Source organism: Balearica regulorum, chromosome 4, assembly GCF_011004875.1.
Source record: "Balearica regulorum gibbericeps isolate bBalReg1 chromosome 4, bBalReg1.pri, whole genome shotgun sequence".
NCBI lineage: Eukaryota > Metazoa > Chordata > Aves > Gruiformes > Gruidae > Balearica > Balearica regulorum.
In genome coordinates, this window is record NC_046187.1 from 2,752,413 (window position 1) to 2,776,122 (window position 23,710).

Sequence of the window (23,710 nt, forward strand, 5' to 3'; positions counted from 1 at the left end):
CAAAGCAGACTGTAAGGTAGGCTACCTGTTTTGTTTCTCTGCTCAAGCGACTAAGATAACAGGGGAGCCTAAAGAAAACACCTTCAGCTACTTTCAAAGACTAAAAATATGTTAGGTCAAAAAATAGGAGAGCAGGAAAGGAAGATTGGCTGCTAGCTCTGCGTGCTGTGCTGGCATTGTCAGGCTCCAGTTGCAAAGACGGGATTAGATGTTTTGTCTTGCTGGAGGAAGTCTTCTCCTCTGCTGTACTAGCAGAGAGGGCATGATAAGTTTTACAGCCTGTTAGGGTACAGTCTCAAAAATAGCTGAAGCTCACGTTGGCCCGTTAGAGGTGGCACGGAATATAGACAAGCAGTCGGGAAAGAAACGAGTTCAGAAAATAAGCGTGAGCTCCTCTCTTTGGTGTGGGTTTCAGGAGTTGGGTTTTGTTTCTCTATCGGAGATGCTCCCAGCTGTCCTTACAGGTTTTTCCCGAGACCTCTTAAAAATCAAATGGTGCAACTTGAAAACGTCTCAGACTATATCAACGGGAGGCTGTTTGCTGAAAACATTTTAGTACCTCTCCAGTCCACTTGAGTCTCTTCACAGCACAACGTCCAAATCAGGCTTTTCGCTGATGTTCAGCATAAGAGTTCACAGCTGTTAAAAACTTAAACCTACTTCATCTTCTTCCAGGGTGTTCTCATGTATTCCGTGTCTGGCAAGATGGTTTTCCCAGCGGCCAAAACCATCATGCCCTCAGCTTGCTTTCTTTGGCAAAATTCTTCTTCCCTCAGTCTGGCAGTGCGAAGGGCTGCTGAGAGGCATGATGCTCTCTCCTGGGGGCCATGGGCCTATTTCTCCATCTTCTCTTCCTTCCCTGAAAGCGTCTGCTGCTAACCAGGAAGATAAGGAGACTCGGGCTGCCCTCAACAAAGACAGAACATCGAATGAAATATTTCATTTGGATGGGACCTACGATGGTCATTTAGCCTATGGCAGGCATCTTCGTCTCACGCATTTCAGGAAGGCTCTTTGGCAAACCCGTATCAGCGCCGGCTTTCCCTGTGCCTGCCAAGTGAGGACTTGCCTCTGCCACTCTCCTGAGGCTCCTCAGGTGATGCATGTCCTGTCCAGCAAGGATGTCGTTCCCTCGGCTCCCTTATTCCCTGTGTCGATCTTGTCATTTGAGCCTTTCTAACCCTCTGGGGCCACGGAGGAATGCAGGCACCGACGAGCAGTTCTTCTGATCAGCATCCTTCTCTTGTGGTCCGTATCAGCCGGGAGCAGAGGGGCGTTTGGCTCCCACCGCCGGTGATGCCGAAGGACATACGGACAGGGCCCTGGGGAAAAGGAGGACGCTCTTTCTCAATGATGGGAGCTCTCCGAGATACGTCTTGGCTGTCTACGTCATCCTTTCACTTGCACAATTGCATCTTGAGCCTGTGGCGGCGAGGACAGTAGTCGCTGGAGCTCTTCCCAAGAGAACGCAGCTCTTCTGAGGTCTGCAAGCAGCCAGAGACGTGCGCTCAGTCCTCTGTTTCCCCCTTGATATTACACTAGTTCACCTTGTTGGGATGGAGATGTGCCAATTCCATGGGGATGAAACTGGAGGAGGAGGAGGGAGCTGATGGGGTAAGCCGGGCATCGCATCGCTAACAGCTTTTCCCCTCTAGCCAGGCGTGGCTGGTCTAGGATTTGCTTCTGAAAAGGGATCTTTTCTGAAAGGGCATCTGTCAGCAATGTCAGCATACCTGCCCGTGGGGATCAGGGGCTACGCGGGCCCTTCAGGACGAGCTCTTTAGGTCTTCTTTGCGTCTCTATACGTGAACCCGACCTTTTATTTCGTCCGCTCCTCCTCACCCCCAGACTGAAAGCACTGTTGTTTTTTTAAGGTACGAGTTGAATAGCCATGGGGTGTCACACCGCTAGACATGGAGCTCTACTGGCTCTACTCTCCTAAAAGTTGCTCTAACAGAAGAGTTATTCCACCTCCTCCTCCTCCTTTACGATGATCATTCTGGAAGGGGATGGAAAACAGCAGGATTTTGTATGGTTGAATGAGAAAACTGACATTAAGGCGGTGTGTACCAGAGCTAATCTATAATTCATCATGATCATTCAAGGCTTTTAGAGAGCCGAGGAGAGAGAGGCAAGAGAGCCCCGACAAACGGTATAAAGACCCCGCACGTGGCTGTAGCCAGCGAGGGCTGTCACTTCGCATGAGCACGGGCAACGGTGCAGGGCCACCGGGGAGAGCTGGGCTCCTGGTACCTGCTGATGAGGAGGAGGGCCTGCATTTGCAGATGACTAGAAGTAACTATGGCACTGACATCTCATTATTTCCAGCTTTGTTGCTTGCTTTCCGGTCGCTGCTAATGTACCAGGCCCAAATTCCTTTGTGTGTTACTGCCTCGGGGGCCTCTGGCAGCTACTGCATCTGGGGGAGGATGTCTAGTCTAGTAGGGTTGAGTGCTTACTGTTGGCTGGTTGAGATCGGCAAGGCTAACTGCTAACAACCTTCAGGTTGAGGAGAGCTTGGACCCCACTCTGCTGGTGCTGGCTTTCTGCTGCTGGCAAAGTCAACGATACGGCTGGATCATCGAGGCTCACCGCTGAGTTGTCACCAAGAGAGGGAGCAGCCTGAAAACGGCATTCCCAACCGTCTCAGGTAGCTGGCATCGCTACGGCACTGCCAACCTGGCTCTAGGGGTGCTTGGAAAAGGCAGCCGGGAGCCCTGGGCCGGCTTTTTGGTGTCATGCAGAAGGCCAGGTGGTTTGGGGCTGAAACTCCTCCCAGGGGAGAGAGGCTCTGCTTCCGCACTGCTTCTTGGGTCTTTCGTTCTGGCTCCGTAGGCACGTTCCTAACTGTGTCTGTCTTGTCAGTCCCGCACAGGCTCTGTGGCCCCTTCCCCGTAAAGCAGATAAGGAAGAGTGGCGGTTCCCCAGAAGAGAGGGCCTGTCTGGACACAGCAGGGCTCTCGGCAGGAAGGCAGCTTCTCCGTCGTGCTGGGTATTGCGTAGCCGTAGCTGCTCTCTTCCCCAATGAGGCGAACGCAGCCTGCGCCGCTCCAGCGAGGGCCAGCGGAGCAAGGGAAGCTTTTGGCTCTCTGCTCAGCACTGGGGAGGTCACACCTGGAAACCGTGTCCAGTTTCGGCCTCCCGCCTCGTTCAGGAGGGATGCAGGCATGCGGGGGACGGTCTGGTTGGGTCTCCTGGGCTGGCCAGGGCTGGGGGCAGAGCGCCTGGGAGGGGAGCGGGGAGCTGGGACGGCTCGGTGTGGTGAAGAGGCGGCCGGGGGCATAGCTAATCACGGGTACAGCAATGCGAAGGGCAGTTAGGAAGATGATGCGGTCAAACTCTTTTTGGCAGGCCTGGTGGATGACATAATAGGGGAACGTGGGAAGTTTGGCTGGGATATTAGGGAAAAAAAAAAACCCACAACCGGTGGGGAGGTGTCTCCATCCATGGAGGTTTCAAGCGTCGCCCAGACAAGACCAGGCTGCCCGGATCTCTTTTTGGCAACAGTCCTGTTGCAAGAGGGAGGTTGGATCGGAGACCTCCTGCGGCCCCCCCGTGGGTCCGAGCTCCGGTTCCTTCGGTGCCGCCCGGCTTGCTGTAAGAGCAGATCTCCTCATTTCTTGCTGGTTTGCTTTCTGCTGCTTTGGTTTGCAAGTGTGTGCAGCGGCCTCTGTGTTACCCAGCAGGCCGAAAAAAATCAGCCGTGACTCTGAAAACCCGTCAGCGCTTCTGTGGTTGGAACCCACGTGTGGGACTGCACCAGCCTCGTGGGTTGGACGTTGTGCAGAGTGCAAGCACAGCAGGGGAAAAGGATGGTTAAGGCAGGAGGTTGTCCTTCCATTAAGTTAATTTTTCGACTGTACCTGCACTTCTGGGCTTACATCCAAGGCCTGAAGTACTTGTGCGATTTCCTCCTGCCTCCATCAGTTACGCTGTATTCTCTATTCCCTCCTGAGCTAGTTATTAATTATGGAGACTGCAGAGATGAAGTCCAGACTCTGCTAATGGTTGACTTCCCCATGTTTTAGAAGCAGCATTTCAGGGATCTGCTAATGGTATTTCTTAGCTCTGCTTTTTAAGCTCCACCATCACCTTGATTTCTAGCCTGAGCGTGGCAGCGAGGCAGATAACGGTGTTTAAATGTTGACCGAAGCCTGGCTTTCCGGGCAGCCTGCAGTTGCAGGGCACGCATCTGGGGCACCCTGCTCATCTCCCAGGGCTGAAAACGTCTCCCCGGTGCGGGCGGTGCCTGGCCTGGGCATGGCTGCCCTGGCTCTGGGCTGCAGGCACGGTCCCAGGGCGAACTTCAGGCTTTCGGGTGCGTCGTGCAATCCCCCCGCGTGCCGTTATCCCCGTCCTTCCCGGGGCGGTGGGATGGCCGATGCTCTACCTGCGTGCTTTCCCGGGCGCGAGGGACCTTTTCGTGCTTGCAGGGAGCGCAGAGCAACCTTGCCTGGCCGCGTTCGGGCGGTGCGGTGACCCTTGCTGGCGGATGCCGCTCGTTTTCCCCGAGCTTCGAGAATCGGGGAGCAAATCCACGGTGAGCGCTGTGCCCAGCTGTCCTCACAAAGCCACCTCTTTGCTCTTAGCCACCGGCTTCCCTCCCAGCCCGTGTGTGAGCCTTTAAAGCCAAACCCCAGCACTCTCTCATCTTTTCTCTCCCGGTCTTGTTATTCCTTCCCCCCTTCTCCCGAGGAGGCCGTGCTGGGCTCGCTGCTCCTCCCCGCCCCGTCCGGCCTCGGCGCCGGCTCCGTCTGCCCTTTGCTCTCCCTGCCCCGGCTGGCCCATCTCCGTTCCCGCAGCGCGATCCCCTGGTCCCTGCCGCTGCTGCCTTCGCTGCTGCCTGTACAGGCTGCCTGCTTCCTCCCTGGCCCCCTGGCCCCGTACAATCCTCTGGGAGATACAGCTCTCCTTCTCTCCCGTCTTGTTCCCGTTTGTCCGCCTCTCGCTTGCGTCCGTCCAACGTGGGGAGTTAGCGCTGTGTTTTTCTCCGCAGACCCTGCCGACCTCTTCCTGGCCGTCGCTTCCAGCCCGCTGCCGCAGCCTCGGGGGCAGCAAACCTCTGCGCGGGGCTGCGGGGATGCGTAGGAAGGAGCTGCTCGCATCCTCCCCGAGCTTAGCCTTGGCATTAAGGGCATGGGGAGGGAAAAACTTGGGAAAGTGGAAACAACGAGTGTGAAATTTTCTCATTTTGGTTTTTCCAGCTCTGCCAGTTCGTACCCCCCTGGGACTTATGCCTGGTATCGGATGCCAGAGCTGGCCCGGGAGTCCCTGGTCCCGTTTTGCAATCTCCCGATGTCAGCCAGCAGCTCGGGCCTTCCTGTAAGCGCCCCGACGGTCACGGAGAAGGAATGTTCTCCCGGCCGCATGGGGAAAGGTCACCACGGGCAAAGGGGACGCTGGGGCTGGGCGAGCGGCTCGCCGCTCCCTCCCCTCGCTGACGCAGCCAAAGCCGATCAGTATGGAGCTGAAAACCTTTTGGCTTACGGGGGAAACTTATTTAAAAAAAAAAAAAAAAAAAGGTTCAAAAAGTGAAATATTTTTGGCAAGGCCCTGCTTCCTTTCGCGGGGCAGATCTGGGAGCAGATGCTGTGCCCGGGCAGAGGCTGGGAGGACGCGCGCGTGTTTCGTTGCTTTCCTAGCTGGAGGATGTTTGCTGTCGAATCGGCTCCCGAAAGCATTTGTGCATCTCGTAAAGCGGAGCCTGGGACAGCGGTGTCAGCCAGTTACCGCCGCTCTGAATAGCAGATGGGCCGAGCAATACGTTGTGTTGCGCTCGCAACAAACCTCTCCCCTGGACACGACTCGGAAAGAAAGCTGTGACTTGCGGCGGAGGATTAGCATCCAACTTTAAGGGCTTAACTCCCCGGCTCATCCCTCCCTGCCAGCCGGGAGTTTCAAGTTAACGCCGCCATGGCTTTTTCTTCTGCTTGCCACAGTTTGCGGCTCCTGGCACTTTGTTTTCAGAGTCTGGCCGGTTGGCCGAGGCTCCTGGGGACGCTGGTCACATTTATTGGGGCGGGGGCGGAGCGGAGGAAGGAGGAGGAATTTCTAGGTTGGGCTTACGAACCGAGTTTTGCGAAATTCTCAGTGTGTTTTTAAAAAAAAAAAAAAACCCCAAAAAAATCTGGCCCTTCGTCTCTAGGTTACGTTTGCTTCTGCTGTGGCTGAGCTCATGGAAAATCGCAGCTTAGCTCCTGCGCTCAGTGCCAAGATTAGTAGGTTTAAAAACTAACCGATAACATCTTTGTAAACTTGGAGTCATTTCTTTTAAAGCCTGCTGATCCTTCCAGCCTGAATTTTGGAGCTTTCCTAGAGATCCCAGCGAGCCCAGCGGGACAGTATCTGCCCTGAAAAATCACCGCGTCCCTCAGGAGCGTCGCCTTTAAATTCCCGAGGGAGGAAGGAGGCTGCTGAGAAGGGTGCGTGTTGGGATCCTTCTCCCCGTTCCTAACCAGATACACAGCACGCGACGACCCTCTGCGCGTAACTTAGAATCATCACTGGTTTTATTTTTAAAAAATTACAATAGAAAAGTACCTTTAAACATATTTCCAAAAGCGGAGTAGACAATGTGGAAGCTTCTCTCCTCTCCACAAGATAAAGTACAGGAAATAGTTTGCTAAAAGAGTTAGTCCGTCGCTTGGAAACGCTGGTATCGTTCCTTTTAGGGCCGCTCAGAGGTTTGTCTGGGAATTGATTTCTTCTCATGTCGCCTTTATCAAGCCCACTTTTTACAGAAGACCCCAACAGGACAGTTTCCCATCGCACCATCTCGCACCCCCCGCCCCCGCCCTGGCTCCGGCAGCCGAAATCTCAGCCGTCATATTTTGGCCCTCGCGCAGAATAAAAAGGAGGAGGGAGAAAAAGGCGACGATGTTTAACGAGGCCACGGGCGCCCTGCGTCTTCAGAGCAGCTGGGAAACCGGCTACGGTGAAGCCCGGGCAGCGGCCGAGCTCGGTGTACTCTGCGGCAGGGATGGGGTGGGGAGGAAAGGCAACGAAAGGAGAAGTTTTGCGTCTCCTTTCGCAAAAAACTGAAACCTGTTTGAGGTTTTGGTTTGCTTTGCTCTTTCTTTTTCCAAATTCCTCCTGGAGCAAGGAGAAGGAGAGACCGATACGTCAAGGGGTCTCTCCGCTGGTACGCTATCTCTGTAAAGGTTACAGACCCTGCCCCGAGGGCAGCCTCCCTTGTCTTTGCACATGGAAATGTGAAAATGCTACACAGCGAGCCACCGGACCGGTATCGCCTTGATGCTAAAACCCCAGCTCAGCCCAGCGCTCTGGCGTAACGGTAGGCACGTCCCTGAGCCCCTCGGGACTCACGCCCAACCTCGAGTAAGCTGGCAAACCCAGGGTTTGTTGGTTTGGTTTGATTTGGGTTTTTTTTTTTTCTCATACAGCAGTTTACGTTGCCCGTAACAACTTCAAGCAGTCATGGCAGGAGGAGGAGGCAAATTGTCACCTTGCTACATGTGCGGGCTGTCTCTGCCCATCCCTGATCCGAGCCGTTGTACCATGCCGAAGCTTTGCACAGCAAGCTATTAACATAGCCCTAAGGTAAAAAAAAAAAAAAAATAAAAAAAATAAAAAAAATCACCATAAGAAAGTTTCTGATTGTCCTGCCTGGTTGTCATTTGGTACAACTGGGAAGAAAACGGTAATACTGTAAGTGTCCGCAGGCGTCTTGCCGATACCGCCGGAGCACAGTTCCTACAAACCCAAATGGCGTGTCTCGACGTCCGCACGCACGTGAACGTCACGCCTTCGACATGCAGCTGACGGGGCGGAGGGGATAGAAGAGACTCTTCGTTACACGCATTCGGAAGTCAAGCACAAAACTTGTGGTCCAACCCAGTGTAAGATTGTCCTATTTAGGAGGTTTGGTACAAAAATACTTGCTCTCGTTTTGCTGCTTTTTTTTTTTTTTTTTTGTAGTCTGCTTTCCTATGGTTCCATTTGAAAAGACGTTTCAAACACTACAGCGATGCCTGTCAAACCATGCTTTCAGAAGTAACACACTCTTTCTTACAAATATACAGTGTAAAAGAGGAAAATATTATTACTAGGTATGCTTTTCGTTTTTCTTCTAGGAGAGCAGATGTGTGATAGAGGCTGTGGGAAAGTCTTGGAGGAATCCAAACTTGTGTGAGGTTTTTGGTTTTCATTTTGGTTTTTTTTTTTTTTTTTCAAGCCTGTAACAACAGAGAGAGGTGTTAAAAACGGGCTGAGACCAAGCGCAAAAGGGGCTGTGGTTAATCTCTCTTCCTTCGTGGGGAAGCTCCCGTGCCGCAGCCCTGGGGGCTTTTGCAAACGGGGCTCTCCTCGTTTCGGAAACGGGGCGAGGATGGGAGAGCAGCAGTTTTTGAACCAGGAACGGGCAAGGTGGGAGATGCCCGCGGGGAGAGCCGGGGCTGTCGGCACCCCGGGGTCAGTCGGCCGGGCAGAGGGGAAGGACCCCGCTGGTCCCAGTTTGCTCCTCCCGATGGCTGTGGTCCCTGGGGGTTTTAACTGGGAAGCTGAGAGTTAAGTTTTGAGTTGAATTTTGCACTTAAGAGGAATTCGGTCTCTGTTGATCCAAGGCAGGAAGCGAGGACGGCAGCGAGATGAGATTACCGGGGGTAATTCAAAGCCGAGAGGCATTCCTCGGCTGTCGAAACTCTCGCCCCAGATAACAACGATAAACGCGGGAACGGCAGAGCCGCCATTCGGTGCAGCAGGCGCCGTGCCGCGCCGCGGCGGGAGCAGCGACGCCACCCTGCAGGGATCAATCCCGGGGACGCGCCCGCTTCGCAATGGGGACATCGCCTCGGCTTCCTCGCCCCGCTCCCCCCGCTCCCCGAAGCAGCAAAGCCCGAGGAGCCGCGTTCCCCTGGCGCGGCCGGGCAGCCTTACCAGCACACTGTGGTTTCGCGGAGAGCACGCCAACCCAGTAGCCGCCTTGGAAGACTCCATTAATACCCACAAGACTGACTGTAGGCCACCATCACACACCTGAGACCTGCGAGGGGACACAGCGAGGGTTAGGGACACGGGCAGGGGCAGCCGGCAGCCCCGGGCCTGAGCTCGGTGCGCGGCGGGGAGAGGTTATTTTGCCTAAGGGGACAGTTTGCAGCTTAGTGGCAAACAGGAGGAGGATGCAGGCGGGAGAGCCTGCGTTGTGCCGTAGCCCTTCCCGGCTGGAGGAACCTGGTGGGGAGCCGGGAGGTCCCCGACCTTCCGTCCTCGCCGCCCACTGCAACTACCGGGGTTGCTGCGGGCAGGTGGACCTGTTCCAAGGGATTCACTCATCTCCCCTTCCCAAATACGGCTCTCTGTGCTTTTTAGCTGGAAACGTTGGCACGTTCCGTATTTTGGAAGAACCGCCGGTTCCCAAAAGCCTCGCCGCTCCCTATTTTTATCTGCTGGGCCTAAAATAGCTGGTAAATACTTCGCGGATCCAAGTTTCGGGTCAGCTCCAGCCACGGCCGGTCCTCCTGCCCTCCCCGGGTGAGCGAGCCTCGTGGCCGCGGCACAGGGCTGCCTGCGCGGGAGCACGCGCAGCCGAGGCCGGACCCTCTCCGCCTCCTCGGATCCGCTGGGATTTCGCCGCAGGTGGGTGCGGACGTGGCGCGGGAGGTTTCCCGGGAGGCACCGGCAGCGTGGGGTGGTCGGGGCAGGCTGGGATCACGGGGCAAGCGATGCTCAGCATCAACTGAGCCTCTTTCCCCTTTTCCATTTGACCCCCCTTTATTTATTTATCCGTAAAAAGCCGAGTTATTTGCCGAGCGTTATCCTCCCGACCTCCCTCGCAGGGCTTTTTCCGTCCAGAGAGGTCCCAGGCATAATCCAGCCAGCCCCCCCTGCTCCTGCTGGGTAGCCGGGCACTTGGTAACACCGTGCTTCTCGTTTTGGCATCCCCGCCACCCCGGGCTGCCCCGAGAGCTTTCATTAAGCTTTAATGAGATGTTTGCCTTGAACCGGGAGGCGGCGGTTGCCTTCATCGCTACACCCCCCGCCCCGGGCACGCAACCTCCGCTGCTGCAACAGCACGGGCCGGCGAACCGCGGATCTGCCTTTCCGTCCTGCCCCGGGATGTTTGGGAAAGCGCTGGGGCGGACGGGGGGGGACGGGAGCGGGGAGGCGGCACTCACCCGGCATTCAGCAGAACTGACGGGACTTCCAGCCCTGAGAACCAGCCTCGGAAGGAGGGAGCCAGCGCATCTGCAAAGACAAGAGGGGCTGGGGGTCAGAGGGGTGCTGGCCGCCCACCCTGGCACCAGCCGGCTGCCTCCGGGCTCCCCTTTCCCGGCCTTCCCCGGGCTCAGGGCGGAGGGAAGGCGAAACGCAAGCGGTACGGCCGTCCCAGCTCCGGTTCGCACATCGCACCGGATAGGGTCGGCCCCCGCCACCGTCGCTTGCAGCGGGACCGAGCCGGGACGGCAGCACCGCGGTCTGGCGGCGCAGGAGGTGGGCTCACCCCCCCGGTACCACCTGCGACGCCCGCTGGAGCCGGGGGGGGAACCGTCACACGCCGAAACCTGGCGGCTCTCGCCGCCTGCTCGGTGCTTTGCCGGATAACGCCAGGTTGGCCCCGCCGTCCCGAGGTTCCCCGTCCCGCCGCTCTCGGCGGGCCCCAGCCGGCGCGGCCACCCTGCAGCCAGCAGCTCCGGTTTGGGTGGTGGCACCCCCCTTCCACCGCCCCCTCACCAAACCCGCTGCTGCGCGGGGGGACAGGGAACGGGGACAGGCTGCGGCCCCCAGCCGCGGAGCACCGCCTGCTTCACCACAGCACCCCGGGGCGGCGGGGAAGGTGCCACTGCCATCCTCCCCGCCGTGCCGGCTCTGCAGCCACGCTGGGTGGGAGTTCTTCTAACGGCCTGGCTTTTCCCGGGGGGGCCCCTTACGCCTCCGTTTTCCTTCACCGGCCGCAGGTGCTGCCTGTTAGCCGTTATTTGACAAGGCGAGTACGTAGCTGCAATAATATTTACCGCCGCTCTTCTATAAACAGCAGGGCCCAAAAAGCCGGAGTTTCATCCAAAGGCTGCGGCTGGTTTGTACGCCGAGTGCTTTTCCTCGCCCTCCCGCTCAAACCGGCCCCCGGCTGCCTCCGGCTCCCCGTGATGGCGGCTCCAGATAACCGGCTATCCCGGCTCAATCCCGGTGGGCCGGGGCCAAAAGCCTTTCGGATGCGGCTTATCCGGCAAATCTGTTTCCGTGCGCTCATTTCCTCCCGCTCACCGCCAAGCCGGAGCCAGCGGTGAGGAGCGAAAGCCGGGACGATGTCCGGTGTCGCTGCCGGGGAGGGGGGGCGGCCGCCTGCTCCCCTGCCCGCGGCGGGGGTCTCTTCCCAGCATCCCCGCCATGCCATTCCAGAAACATCCCGAAGGCTGGCACCACAAAGAAATCCTCCGCCATCTCCATTTCCACTTCTTCTCCTCTTTTCCCCGCTCGTTTCCTGGGGCGGGCGGTTAATTTTTAACAACGGCCGCGTGCTGCCGTCAGGGGCTTCGTCAATAAAAGATGGGTCCTCCATTTGCGCTTCGCTTGTCCTCTCCTCCCCGTCAGAATCGCTTCGCTTCACTCCGTGTCCTGCGAGCCGCGTCCCAGCGATGCTCGAGGGGCGGCCGGGGGTTTGGGATCTCTCCCCCCCCCGGTCTTGTGCCGCGTTGGGTGCCGGGAGCGACGGGGACGGTCCAGCCGCAGTGAATGTCCTCCATCCCTCCATCCCTCCATCCCTCCATCCCTCCATCCCTCCATCCCTCCATCCCTCCCCGCCTGCCCCTGGCGAGAGTGAAGGCAGGAAGGCAGAGAGGTGTTTGGGGAGAGGCAGGCGGTGCTGCCCGCCCGTCCCGCTGCCAGCGCTCAGCTCGCTTTGGGTGCCGTCCCTAAATCTCAGGGTAGGAGACGGGGCTGGGGGGCGGGGGGGGGCAGTGCCTGTGAGCCGGGCAGAGGTTAGTGGTGCGGTGAGCACCGAGGGGAAAGGGAACGGCGGGGGGGTCCGGGGCGGTGAGCGCAGTGATGGTGGATGGATCTGAATTACCTGGGCGTGCAGCGAAGCGGGGTAGGTGAAAGCAGGAGGAGGTAGAGCAGGTGCTAACTCCGCTGGGTACAGAGGGTACGGCCCCCACACTTCAGGGCTACTGGGGTAAAGTGCAGGCACTGTGAGCTCATCTGCAAGGAAAGAAGAAGGAGAGTTAACGGCGACCGACGGACCGTGGCCCAACCCGCCGTGCCACGCGCCGGTCAACAGCACTGCGGGTCCGTGCTTCTCCCCCGCTCCGACCCCGAAGCGGGCGGGAGCAGGAGCGGAGCTTCCCCCGGAGAGGTGCGGTGTGCCGGTGCCGCTGGCGAGAGCCGACCCGTAAAACCAACGCCGAACTCGCCCGCGGAGGGGGTGGGAAACGTGGGGCTGGGCGGGCGGCGAGCGATGCCGTGGGGCTGGGTGCGTCGTCTCCGAGAGGTTTAATTATCCCGGGGGATCCGGCGTCAGCGGGCAGGAAGGAGAGCGCGTGGCTCGCGCCCGTGCGCAGCGGCGAGGCGAGGAACCCGCGTCCGCACAAAAAATGATCTTCCAGGAGCGGGAAGAGGTACGGCGTGCTCACGGCAAGACGTCGCTGCGGTCTCCGCCGAGTCCCCCCGCCGCGGTGAAGCGACACCGCGGTCTCATCCCGCTCCTGCCCGCCGTGCCGAGCCGGCCGTCACCTGCCCCCGTGTCCTCTCCAGCCGCCGGCAGCCACCTTTGGGGACCCCCGGCCACCGGCCAGCACGTGCCACCGCGCTTGCGGCAAGCTGGCGCTGCCGCTTCCGATTGGACCCGGCGTTCCCCATCACCGCCCCCCCGCGGCATCCCGCGCCGGGGTGCCCGGCATGGCCGCGTCCGCCCGTGATCTCTGCGTGACACCGAATTGCCCGAACAAGACGTTTTCCCGAGGCAAATGAGGACGGGGGACGCCCCTGGCGCCTGCCACCCCAAAAACCTGCGGCGGCGGGGCGGGGAGGATCGCGGGGGGCTCCGTCGGGAGAGCCAGGGCCGGTACTCACAGGGCTCCCGGGCGATGAACTGAGGTACGGCGGTGGGGAGAGGCGCGCTGGGGTTGGGGGTGCCCACCAGCTTGCTCTTGGCCATCTTGGTGTTGGCCTTGGCAAACTCCAGCCGCAGCGTCTGGGGGATCTCGGGGTCGAAGCGGATGCCCTGCGGGAGGGAAGGAGGCACGGCGGGTGGGCGAGTGCCGCCGCGTGCCAGCCCCTCACCAAAAATAACTCCCGATTATTTTTTTTTAATCCCCCCCCCCCCCCAACTTCCAGCCTTGAAATGAGCTAATTTGCCGGGCCCCGAGGCGGCTCGCATTCCTCCGGCATCTTTAGCATCGGCACCATATTTGGCAGTCGGCATCCCGCACGGCCGAGCTCTTATCCAGAGGGATTAGCGGAGCAAAAAAAAAAAAAAAAAAAAGTTTTAGATTGAAAATGAAGACGGGGGAAAAAACAAAACCAAACCAAACCAAAAAAACCAAAAAACCCAACCCAAAACCCGGGGAGGAATTGGAGAACCGGCTCCACGTGGTTCTCCCCGTGACTGTTTTCAGGTGAACTCCGCAGAGGGAGCAGCTAAAGGAAAGGGAAATTTGCTTTTTCTTCTGCAGCTTTAGCTTTGCCCAGGAGAGGCTGGGAAAGGCGTCGCTCGCTGAGTCGTACCTAGGGCTCCCATCTTCGGGGTTCGAGCCTTCCCCGTGGCCCTGGGAAAGGCGAGAGGGATGCAGCCCCCCCACCCCCCGAGGGAGGACGCAGAGGAGAAGCAGCCGACGGGGCTCGGCTGGAGGGACGGGAGACGCACGTCCCCAGGACGGAGAAATTCAGAAAGTATCCGGGGACGGGGAAGTGAAGGGTGGGGGGGAGAAAGCTCCCAAAAAAACGGAGGGGCTGGGCGAACTCACGTTCAGCGCGTTCTTCGCCGCCTCCGCCTCGGAGCGGCTGTCGAAGCTGACGAAGCCCACGGGCTGCGGAGGAAGGAGAGGAGGCACCATCGGTCAGGAGGCTGGCGGGGAGCAGAGGGGGGACCCCCCACCCCGCGCCCCAGAGACCGAGAGAGGGTTGCTCGGCCCGTTCTGAGCGGTTCCTACCTGCTTGGAGGTGAGCTTGATGAGAGACCCTTCGTAGCCCTGCGAGAAAGGAATAAAAAAAGGGGCATCAGGCGGGCACGGGGCGGGGGGGGGGACATGGACGCCTCGCCAAGGCTCGGCACCGCCGCCGGATTTTTTGTAGGGATGCTGGATGCCTGATAACATAATCCTTCGTGTTTGAAAAGAGCCGGCGTCTGAGCTGCAGGAGACTGGAGAGGTTTGCAGCCGACGCTCCTCCGCTGCTAAACGGGGGTGCAAGTCACCGCGCAATTAAAACCCCGGCGCAATCGAAGCGCCCGATGCCATTTTCCTTTGGTTTATTGGGGGGGGTGGGGGTGAGGAAAGGCACAGAAACGTGTTGCTGTGAATACGACGACCGAATTAGAGTTGTTTGGGGGAAACCAAGGTTGGTGGGGCCACGGGGATGGGGCAGGGGGGCAGCCCCGCACCTCCAGCCCCCCTCTGCCCCCCCCAATCCGGTACCTTAAAGGGCCTGAAGAGCAGGTAAAGTTCCCGGGGCTTGATGTCCAGAGGCAACCCGCTGACAAAGAGCGTCCTCACCTAGAAAAGAAGGAAGGAAGGAGATTCCTGGGGACCCTCCCCTCAGCCCTAACTTGGGGATAGCATTTTGGGGAAGGGCGTCCCCATCTTTTGGGTGGCCGCCGGAGCGAGCTGCTCAGACACCACGGAAAGGGAACCGAGACTCTCCGGGTTGGAAATGCTGCCGGCATCCCGGCGCCTTCCTACCCGGCTCTGGCAAACGGGATCTCTCCTGGCATCCCCCCGACTCACAGACAATGCCTATTGTCTCTGCTTAATTGCAGCAGCTCATTAAGAACGGGAGAAGCAAACCCCCAACTCTTCCTTCTGGAGGAACGTCCCTGTTTTGGCAGGGGCTGGTTTTAAGCAGCTCGTCCCCGGTTTATAAAAGTCACCTTTTAAGGGGTTTTAACGCTTTTTGGGGGGGATTTAGCGTTTGCCGCGGTGCGGCATCCTCAAAGCCGGGGCGGGTCGTAGAAACCCCGCTTCTGCCGACCCCGAGGGGGCACGGGGGGCATACCTTGCCTGGGCAAGCCCCGTGCCGGTATGATTTTGTTTTACAACCAGCTCCATAACTGGGACAGGAGACCGAGAGCGGGTCCCCCTCGCCTCATCCCCAAAACCTCACCCAAACGCTTTGGTGACCCACGGCGGGGGAGCCTGGGGCTGACGATGGCCCCAACCGGCCCCACCTGGACCCCCCCCACCCACGCACCCTGCCCACCCTCCCCGGGGCTGTATTTAGGCTCAGCCCCGGGTGGGTCTGATCCTGGCTGCCATCACCCACCGCGGGAAGGTGTCGGTGGGGTCCCTGCGTTGCCGTCCCCCTTGGCTCTGGGTTTCCGTGTGAGCCAGCTCCGCTCCTGCTGCTCCCGCAGCATCTCGCCCGCAGGTAATCGGGAGGATTTGGTGGCTGTAGCTGATTTTTTCAGGTAGCCAAAATGCCTGGTGGCCAAGGTCAGCCACCCCTGGGTGCCGAGCTGCCGGATTTGGGCGGAAGGAGGGGAAAACCTTTGGGTTTTTTTAAATTTTAGTTTTTGGCCAGGCTCCCTGCCTGCCCCGTTCCCTGGGACAGGGACATGTGAAAGAGCCAGAAAGAGCCAGCCCAGGCCTATTCTTCTGCTGACATTTCTTCTTTCTCTTCCAGATAAGCTATCTGCCCCATCTCCCCGGCCTGGGAGCAGCAAACATTCCTGCTTTGTGTAACAAAACCTCTGGCTGACCTATATCTAGTAAATAACAAAAGAGCCGTTTGCATATAGCCCTTGTGTCGACAGCCCCCCCGTCAGCGCCGCGGGTACCCCGTCAGCGCCGCGGGTACCCCGTCATCGCCGCGGGTACCCCGTCAGCGCCGTGTGCGGGGGGGCTGCCGGAAAACAAGCCAGCCACGCTAGTCCAGCCATCCCATGCTCGCTTCCTCTGGGAAAGCAAGCCCTGCTCCGACCGGGAAAGGATGCCGAGAGCCTTGCCCGGAGGGATGCTGAGAGCTGCGGGCTCGGGGGGGATCCCCGCGGGCTTGTCCTGGGCCGGGGCTGCAGTTAGGCGCAGCCCGGTAGCCTGTCCCCTCCACTGGGACCGTCCAAGGTGGGCTGGACCCCCCCCCCCCCCCCCCCAAGGTGCCTTGGGGGACCCCCAGCAGTTTTCTGCCTGTCTCTGGAGATCAGAGGGTGACGGAGCATCCGGAGGTGGTTAATGCTGCACCGGCTCCCGATGGAGCCGCTGCCTGAATTTCTCCCGGCAGGGGCTGGGGAGGAATTCACCCGGAGGAGCTCCCCTCGTGTCCATGACATTCAATGTAAAGAAGGCAAATTTATCCTTTCCTAAGGGGAGGGGAAAAAAAAAAAATTCCACTTCAAACCGGCTCACCGGCCACATCCACCACCCCGGCCGGGTTTGCCTCCCGAAGAGGCCGAGCATCCCTGCGCGGTGCCCTCCGCCTCCATCATCCCTCGAGCCTCCGGTCCTCCCCGGGGAGCTGCCTGAAAGCAGCGGCGTCGGAGACGGCTCCGGGGGAGAACCCACCACCAATTTACGGCGTCCCTGAAATCCAAACCCCAGACCATTTAACCCCATAGCAGCGCGGCAGAGAGATGGGAGAGATAAAAGACCTTGAAAAAAAAACCCTCCAAAATTCGGCCTCGCAAAGGAAGGGCTTCTCTTCGGTAATGACTTGTTTTCTTTAAAAGTTCAAACGCGGGTCGGCCAAGTTTTAAACCGTACAAATTATACGGTGGCGAGAGGGAGAAGGGCTCCGAAGGATCCCCCAGCTGGTTTCCAGCCCCGAAAGGACGTTTGGGGGCCAGGGAGGAGATACGAGGTCGTGGGTGCTTCCCCATCTACGCCCTGCAAAAGGGTGCCGGGGGGGGGGGGGCTGGCATATCCAGCCAAGGGGATGTTTGAGTAGGTCCTACGTAAACAGCATCCTTTCGCTGGGCTGGGTAACAAGCAGGTGGGAGGTTTGGGGTTGGGTTAAAAGGAGGCGAGACGGGCAGAGAAAGGGAGCGTCCTCGGGGATAATTCCCAGCGGGCTGGACGGATATCCTTCTGCCAAGGGGAAGATTTTAGGCGGAACTATTACTCCTGCCCTTAAATGGAAGAGGAGCTTGAGCCCGCAGGGAGCCGCTCCAGGCTTTCTGTGCCGAGACATCCCGGGGGCTCGGCCTCCATCCTCTACCAAAAAACGCTCCCAGGGCAAAATCCTGCCCTTGAGGCAAGGGAAAAAAAAAAAAAAAAAAAGCCTTATGGGATAAACGCCCAGCCGGCAGGCAGGTTTGTGCTCTTCCGTAGGGAAAAATGACCCCTAGGAAAAAAAAAACCAAATCGGAGGTGGATCGGGCGAGACGTGTGCTCCCAAGAGTCGCCAGACCTACAGCTCCCCAGCAAGGGTTACACCGGGCGCTGGGCACGGCGGTGGGATTCCTGCAGCCCCCCCGGTGCAGGACAGCCCAAAATGTTTCCTTTCCGTTCTGCGGCGCAGACATTTTTTTCAGAGTTTCTTCTTGGTGGAGCGTTTCTCCATCTCTCCTTCTTGTTACAAGGCCGGGTGAAACCCAAGGGTTCCGGCAGGTCGGAAGTGCCGACGTTTCCTCCGGGAAGCCGCTGGCCGCGGGTCCAGGACCTCGCAGGCGACCACCGCCTTGATGTCCTTCAGCGGGGATGACAGCTACGGGACTGCACGAGGAGCACCCGAATTCCCCTGGCCACCGCCCTCCGCTGCGCCCCACAGCTCCCCGCTTTTCCAGGGCTGCTGGATCCCACCTCCGCCACCTCGCTCCTGGCTTTTATTGTCCCTGTAGAAAGTCTTCTCCTAGGCTCTGCTCCTCTCCCTAGGAAGCCGTCTCCATCCCGGGTCTGGCCCGTCCCTCTCCCCTCTGCGGCCCACCCCCACCTTCCGCTGTCCCCGAAACAGCAGGTCCCGCCTGGGGCCAGTTTAAGGGGTGCTGGGGGGGTGGGGGTGGGGGGGTGTTGCTGGGACCATCGGAGCTGGGGACACACGAGGAGAGGTGGGGACCTGGGCCAAGAGGTGGCTGGGGTCTCCGGACCACGGCTCGAGGATGGCCCCGGCATGCAGGGTCCGTGACGGAGCGCCGGCGGCCTTCCTCCTCCTCCTCCTCCTCCTCCTCCTCCTCTTCCTCACGTGAAGCTACCGGCCAGGGTTGAAGGTAAGCAGGCATCAGATGCCGGGCGCCCCACCGACACGGTCACGCTGCCCTACCCCTGCACAACCCCAAAACCCCGGTAAACGTTAACAGAGCGGGGAGAGGCGGCCGGCATCCGGGTGATTCATTCACGAGGCATTTAATCGCCTCCTTCCACCCCAGCTCCCCGTCCGCCACCTTCCAGCGGGGGCTCGCTTTAATTCTCCACCAGCCGATTAGCCGCTTGGCTGCTCGCCGCCGGGGAGGCACCGGTGGGAGCAGGAAGGTGACCGCACCGGGCTGCCATCGAGCCGTAAAATAGGGCAAACGGAGCTTCCTTCCCACCCCCCTCCTTCCCCGACAAAGCGGGGTGCCGCTTCCCCCGCGGCGGGGTGCATTCCGGCCCCGCGGGGATTAGTCCTTGCGTAAATATTCGCTCCGCTAATGGAGCGTCCTCCTCGGCTGGGTTTAGATTACGGAGCTGTGCGTACGCACGCCATCAACCCGCAAAACTCCCGGACATAAACAAGGGTGAGGGTGGGGGACGGTGGTTCCTCCACCCCTGGGATGCGGGAGGACCGGGCTCGGCCTCCGGTCCCGCCACCCGTAGCCGTTTCTCCGAACCGGTAGCCAAATGTCCGGCGGAAGACGGGAAGAGAACGAGCAGCCCTCGGGGAAGAGCGAGTCCGGAGCTGGAACGAGGAAGCGGCGGAGGAAAAGTCAGGGAGAAGCCAAGGGAGCAGATGGGGGATTGCAACAGAGCGGAGGAGTGGCGGCCACGGGCGGGGGGTCACGCGTGGCCGTGTCCCACCCGCGGCTCGTTGCCGAACCCTCCGGACCCGGCGCTTCGAGGAGGAAAGGAAGTGGCACGGGGCGGGGATGCGACGCAGTGGCCATGGGAGCACAACTTATCCATACACTGGGCACCTTCCCGCCCCGGAGCCATCCCTGGGGTCCCCTCCGCACGCTGCGGTCCCCCAGGACGAGGGATCTGGCCTGGGCTGGGGACGAGGGCCGCGAGCTGGGCTCCCCGGAGCCGCTCTGCTACCAAATAAGGCCTCCGTCGAGCCTTTTACATGCCGTTCTCGCCCGGCCGGAGTGACGTGACCTCCTTTCCAAATTGCTCTGCCCCCCCCAGGCTCCTCCGTGGGGACCCCCCCCCCCCTCAGCTCCCCTACACCGGGGGGTCTCTCCCGGGGGGAGAGGCGAGAGGGCTGGGGAGGCCACCCCAGGGTGCCAGGAGGAGGCGGCGGGACCCCCGCCAGCCCGGGGGGGACGCAGGAGGAGCGAAGCGGGGGCTTGTCCCACCTCGCCGTGCCCTGATCGACCTCCCCGGGGCGAACGCTGCTTCTCCCTCTGTATTTTTTTTTTTTGGGGGGGGGGGCACACCCCGAGGCTGGAAGGCAAGCCCCGGGGAGGGGAGAGGTTTGCGGGGCACGGTAGCTGGGCAACCCCCTTCCCTTCGCTTAAGCAAATACTCCTCAGCACCGGCTCTTCCAGACGGGGCAGGGAAAAACGTGCGCAGGGCAAATACCTGCCTGGCACCGGAGGAGCCCGGCGTGCAAGCACAAGCGGCCATCGCCCTCCTAACGCGTCCCCCGCACCTCGCAGCCGTCCCCTGCGGAGACACCTCGTGCGCAGCATCCCCCAGCCCCGGGGCAGAGCCGCATCGCGAGGTCAGGGGGTCCCCAAGGGCCAGCGGACCCCTCGCCCGCTCCCCTCGGTCCCGGATCCAGCCAGGAGCAGGACGGGGGCTACCCTTGGCCCGTACGGCACGTGCCGCGGCGTTGGGAAAGGCGACGGGTCTCCGGGGATGTCTCCCACGGCTGTGCCCATCAGACATCGCCTCGTCACCGGCGAGGGCCCGGCAGCATCGTCTGCCCCACAGCCGGCAAGGCCACCAGTGGGGGGAAAAAAAAATAATCCCCCATTATCGGAGCGCTTTGGGAAACTTTGGGAAGTTTCAAGTCAGAATCGTTTCTGGAATAAAAAAAAAACAAACAAAAAAAAAAATCAAGGTAGGCGACAGCAGGCGAGCGGAGCTGCGGTGCGCCGGCGGTATCTATCGACCAGAGACCCCACCGAAAAGCCGGCGGGGACGTGCCGGAGCTGCCCGGCGGGTGAAAGGCCAGGAGGAGATCCCGTCTGCCTGCTCTCACCCTCCCAAAGTCCAAATTCCCACCTCAAGGTCACGGGCAAAACCAGGAACTTTGCGGTTGCAAGGGAGAAAACCTGCTCCTGGCCCCGTGGCGGGGCGTGGGGTTTGTCTCCCGTGGGGACGACGGCGTTCGTGCATCCTGGGGGTGAGACCCACGGGAAGAGAGGGACCGAGCCCGGGACACGCGTGGTGCCCCCCCGCACCCCCCCCAGCCCCGGGGACCGGGGGTGACGCTGTTTTGTGTGTCCGTCCCCCCCCCTTCCCATTCCCGCGGGGAGCTGCATGTCTTGAGTGGCCCCCCCCCACCCACGCAGGTCTCTCCCGGGGAGGCGGGGGGGGTGTTTTTTCGGGGACACGCGGGGGGATGCGGTGGCCCCGCCGGGGGGGTGGGAGGTGTCCCGGGGAGCGGGGGGATGCGCTGCCCGCCGGTCGTGTCGTGTCGGTGTCCCCGTCCCCCCCACCCCACCGAGCAGCCCCGGGTACCTGGAACCGGAGAAGCCGACGGGACCCCCCCCCCCAGACGCGGACCCACGCCTCGCGTGGGGTGCGTGGGCACCCGCGGAGCGCAACCCCCGGGGATCGCGGGTGGGGAGGGGGATGCCGGGCCCCCCCCTCCCACCTCCCCTCGCCCCCCCCTTCCCTCGGCGGGGTCCGTCCCGTGTGTCCCCCCCCCCCACCCCCCCGGTACCTCCTCCTCGGGCAGGCCGGTATCGGCGGGGCCGCCCTCCCGGTCGGCGGGGCCGGTGCTCATGGTGCGTCCGGCCAGGCTCGTCGTCCCGCCGGCGGCAGCCGCGTCCGGGGCGGGCGGTGCTGAAGGCTGGCCGGCGGCGGGCAGCGGGGGGGCCGGGGCGGGGCGGCGGGGGCCGGGGCCGGGGCCGGGGGAGGGAGGGCCGGGGCGGGGGGCGGGCTGGGGATGGGGGGGAGAGGGAGGGGACGTGGGACACGGGGCCGAGGAGAGGGGAGGTGGGAGGTGGGGTGCGTGGTGTAGGGCTGGGGACAAGGGGCTGGGGACGTGGGACGGCGGCTGGGAGACAGGGTTGGGGTACAGGATGCTGCTGGGCTGGGGACATGGGGGGACAGGGCTGGGGGCACGGGGGACAGGGCTGGGGACACGGGGGACAGGGCTGGGGACACGGGGGTACAGGGCTGGGGGTATGGGGGACAGGGCTGGGGACACGGGGGACAGGGCTGGGGACACGGGGGTACAGGGTTGGGTGCATGGGGGACAGGGCTGGGGGTATGGGGGACAGGGCTGGGGACACGGGGGTACAGGGCTGGGGACACGGGGGTACAGGGCTGGGGACATGGGGGACAGGGCTGGGGGTATGGGGGACAGGGCTGGGGACACGGGGGTACAGGGCTGAGGACATGGGGTACAGGGCTGGGGACACGGGGGACAGAGCTGGGGACACGGGGGACAGGGCTGGGGACACGGGGGTACAGGGCTGGGGGTATGGGGGACAGGGCTGGGGACACGGGGGTACAGGGCTGGGGACACGGGGTACAGGGCTGGGGACACGGGGGACAGAGCTGGGGACACGGGGGACAGGGCTGGGGACACGGGGGTACAGGGCTGGGGACATGGGGGACAGGGCTGGGGACACAGGACACAGCTGGGGACACAGGGGACAGGGCTGGGGACATGGGGCACAGGGCTGGGGACACGGGGGACAGGGCTGGGGACACGGGGGACAGGGCTGGGGATATAGGACAGAGGGTTGGGGGTACAGAACACAAGGCTGGGAACACGGGGCACAGTACCAGGGCATGGCACACAGGGTTGGGATACAGGGCACAGTGCTGGGGAGATGGGACACAGTCCCAGGGAGATGGGACATGGCTGCAGCAGGGCTGCGGGGCAGAGGGGACCAGCCACGGTGGGAGGGGGGTGACATTAGAGCGGGGGTCCCCACCATGGCATGCCAGCCCTGGCAGCACTCATTGTCCCAACCAGCCCCACCTGGGGGCTCGGCCGCCCACACCCCCTCCCCGCCTGGCCCCGGGGCTGCATTTAGGCTCCCATCCCGCTCCTTGCTTAGGCCGGGCTTTAGGTGAGCCTGGCCTGGGCCTTGCGCCCCGCTCGCTTGATTTTAGATCTTGGGTTTTGGGTTGTCCCCAGCCCTGCCGCGTCCCCACGGATGGGGCTGTGGTCCCGCAGGGCTACACTCGGCTCCGGAGCACCGTGACGGAGACCATCGGGGCGAAAAGCGTTTGACCAGCGGCCGCGTCCAGAGCAGATGCTGCCCGCACACAATACGCGGGGACCGGAGGTGACGCCGAGGACATCCTGCCGATGGCAGAGGGCTTGTACCGAACAGGCGTGAAAGGTCACGGCTCGCCTTTCCACGACTCGGCGGCCAAACCAGGTCTGCGGGCTGCTGCCTGCGCGTCCTGCCGGCTGCCCAGATGGATTCAGCCCTGCCGCCGACTTAGAGCAGAGGGTTTCCAGCCGCCCCGCGGCGGCGATTTACAGAGCAGAACCTCTCGTGCTGGGAGGGAGATGGAGACAAGCCGTGCCAGCCGGATTTGGAGCGGGAAGCGGCCGGCTATGAGGGCAGGTGGCCCCAAGAGGGCATCTAAAGCACGGGGACCGATCCAGGGACCCAAATCTGCTGGAGCCCCCCTGCTTTTGGGGTAAATTCCCAGCAAAACGTTGCCTTATCTTTCGGCAGGGGGAGAAGCTGGAGAGGAGGGACGCGTTTCGTGTCCCATTGTTTTCCCCCTCTGTGGGCACCTCCGCAAAAAGCTGCTGGGGTGGGCCGGAGAGGCGACGGCGGCCGGGACAATAGTCACAGCCCTTGTTTGGAGTCGGCTTTGGGGAAAAGCCGCAGTTTCCCAGCGGCTGGGTTGGAATTGCAGAGCCAAAAAAATTAAAAAAAAAAAAAAAAAAAAAGGTGGGTTTTTATTTTTGGTATCCCTGCAACTCAACTCAGGGAGGAAATCCCGTCGGCTCGGTGGGCACCGCGTCGTGTTTGTGCCTTGGCTGGTCCCGCCTGAAACCCCCGGTCCCAAATCAAAGCCCACATCCTGCAGCCCGGCTGGTACTCGGGGTTCCTCTGCGGGCCGTGGCTGATGCTCTCCCTCCTCTCTCCCTCTCTTTCCTACAGGAATTTCTGCTCCAGCATCCATTTCCTCCCGTGCCGAGGCAAAACACCAGGCTGTGCTGAGCCGGGACAGAAAGGGAAGTCACACACAACATCCCTGGGGAAATCTCGGGGGCCGGCTGGGAAGCGCGGACGTGTCCGAAGCTCCCCAGGAGAACGGCCGACGAG

The 23,710-nt window shown here is 61.1% G+C and overlaps 1 protein-coding gene across 3 annotated transcripts; it reads right to left on the reverse strand.

Moving 5' to 3' along the window:
* Positions 1 to 6,487: 6,487 nt before the first annotated feature.
* On the reverse strand, positions 6,488 to 21,279 carry RBPMS (RNA binding protein, mRNA processing factor). 3 transcript variants are annotated; one of them, XR_012835143.1, is made up of 9 exons: positions 21,127 to 21,279; positions 14,586 to 14,663; positions 14,103 to 14,141; positions 13,917 to 13,979; positions 13,024 to 13,174; positions 12,023 to 12,153; positions 10,134 to 10,203; positions 8,896 to 9,001; positions 6,488 to 8,195 (listed from the first exon to the last, which is right to left on the reverse strand). XR_012835143.1 is itself a non-coding variant. In XM_075750934.1 (8 exons), exons 1-8 carry the CDS (start codon positions 21,187 to 21,189, stop codon positions 8,190 to 8,192), a joined length of 576 nt encoding a protein of 191 aa, XP_075607049.1. In that variant the 5' UTR covers positions 21,190 to 21,279; the 3' UTR covers positions 8,073 to 8,189. The 3 variants fall into 3 exon arrangements, 2 of the variants coding, with proteins under 2 accessions (XP_075607049.1, XP_075607048.1); XM_075750934.1 differs by lacking the exon at positions 12,023 to 12,153 and having other exon boundaries at positions 8,073 to 8,195; XM_075750933.1 differs by lacking the exon at positions 6,488 to 8,195 and having other exon boundaries at positions 8,894 to 9,001.
* Between the last annotated feature and the right edge of the window lie 2,431 nt (positions 21,280 to 23,710).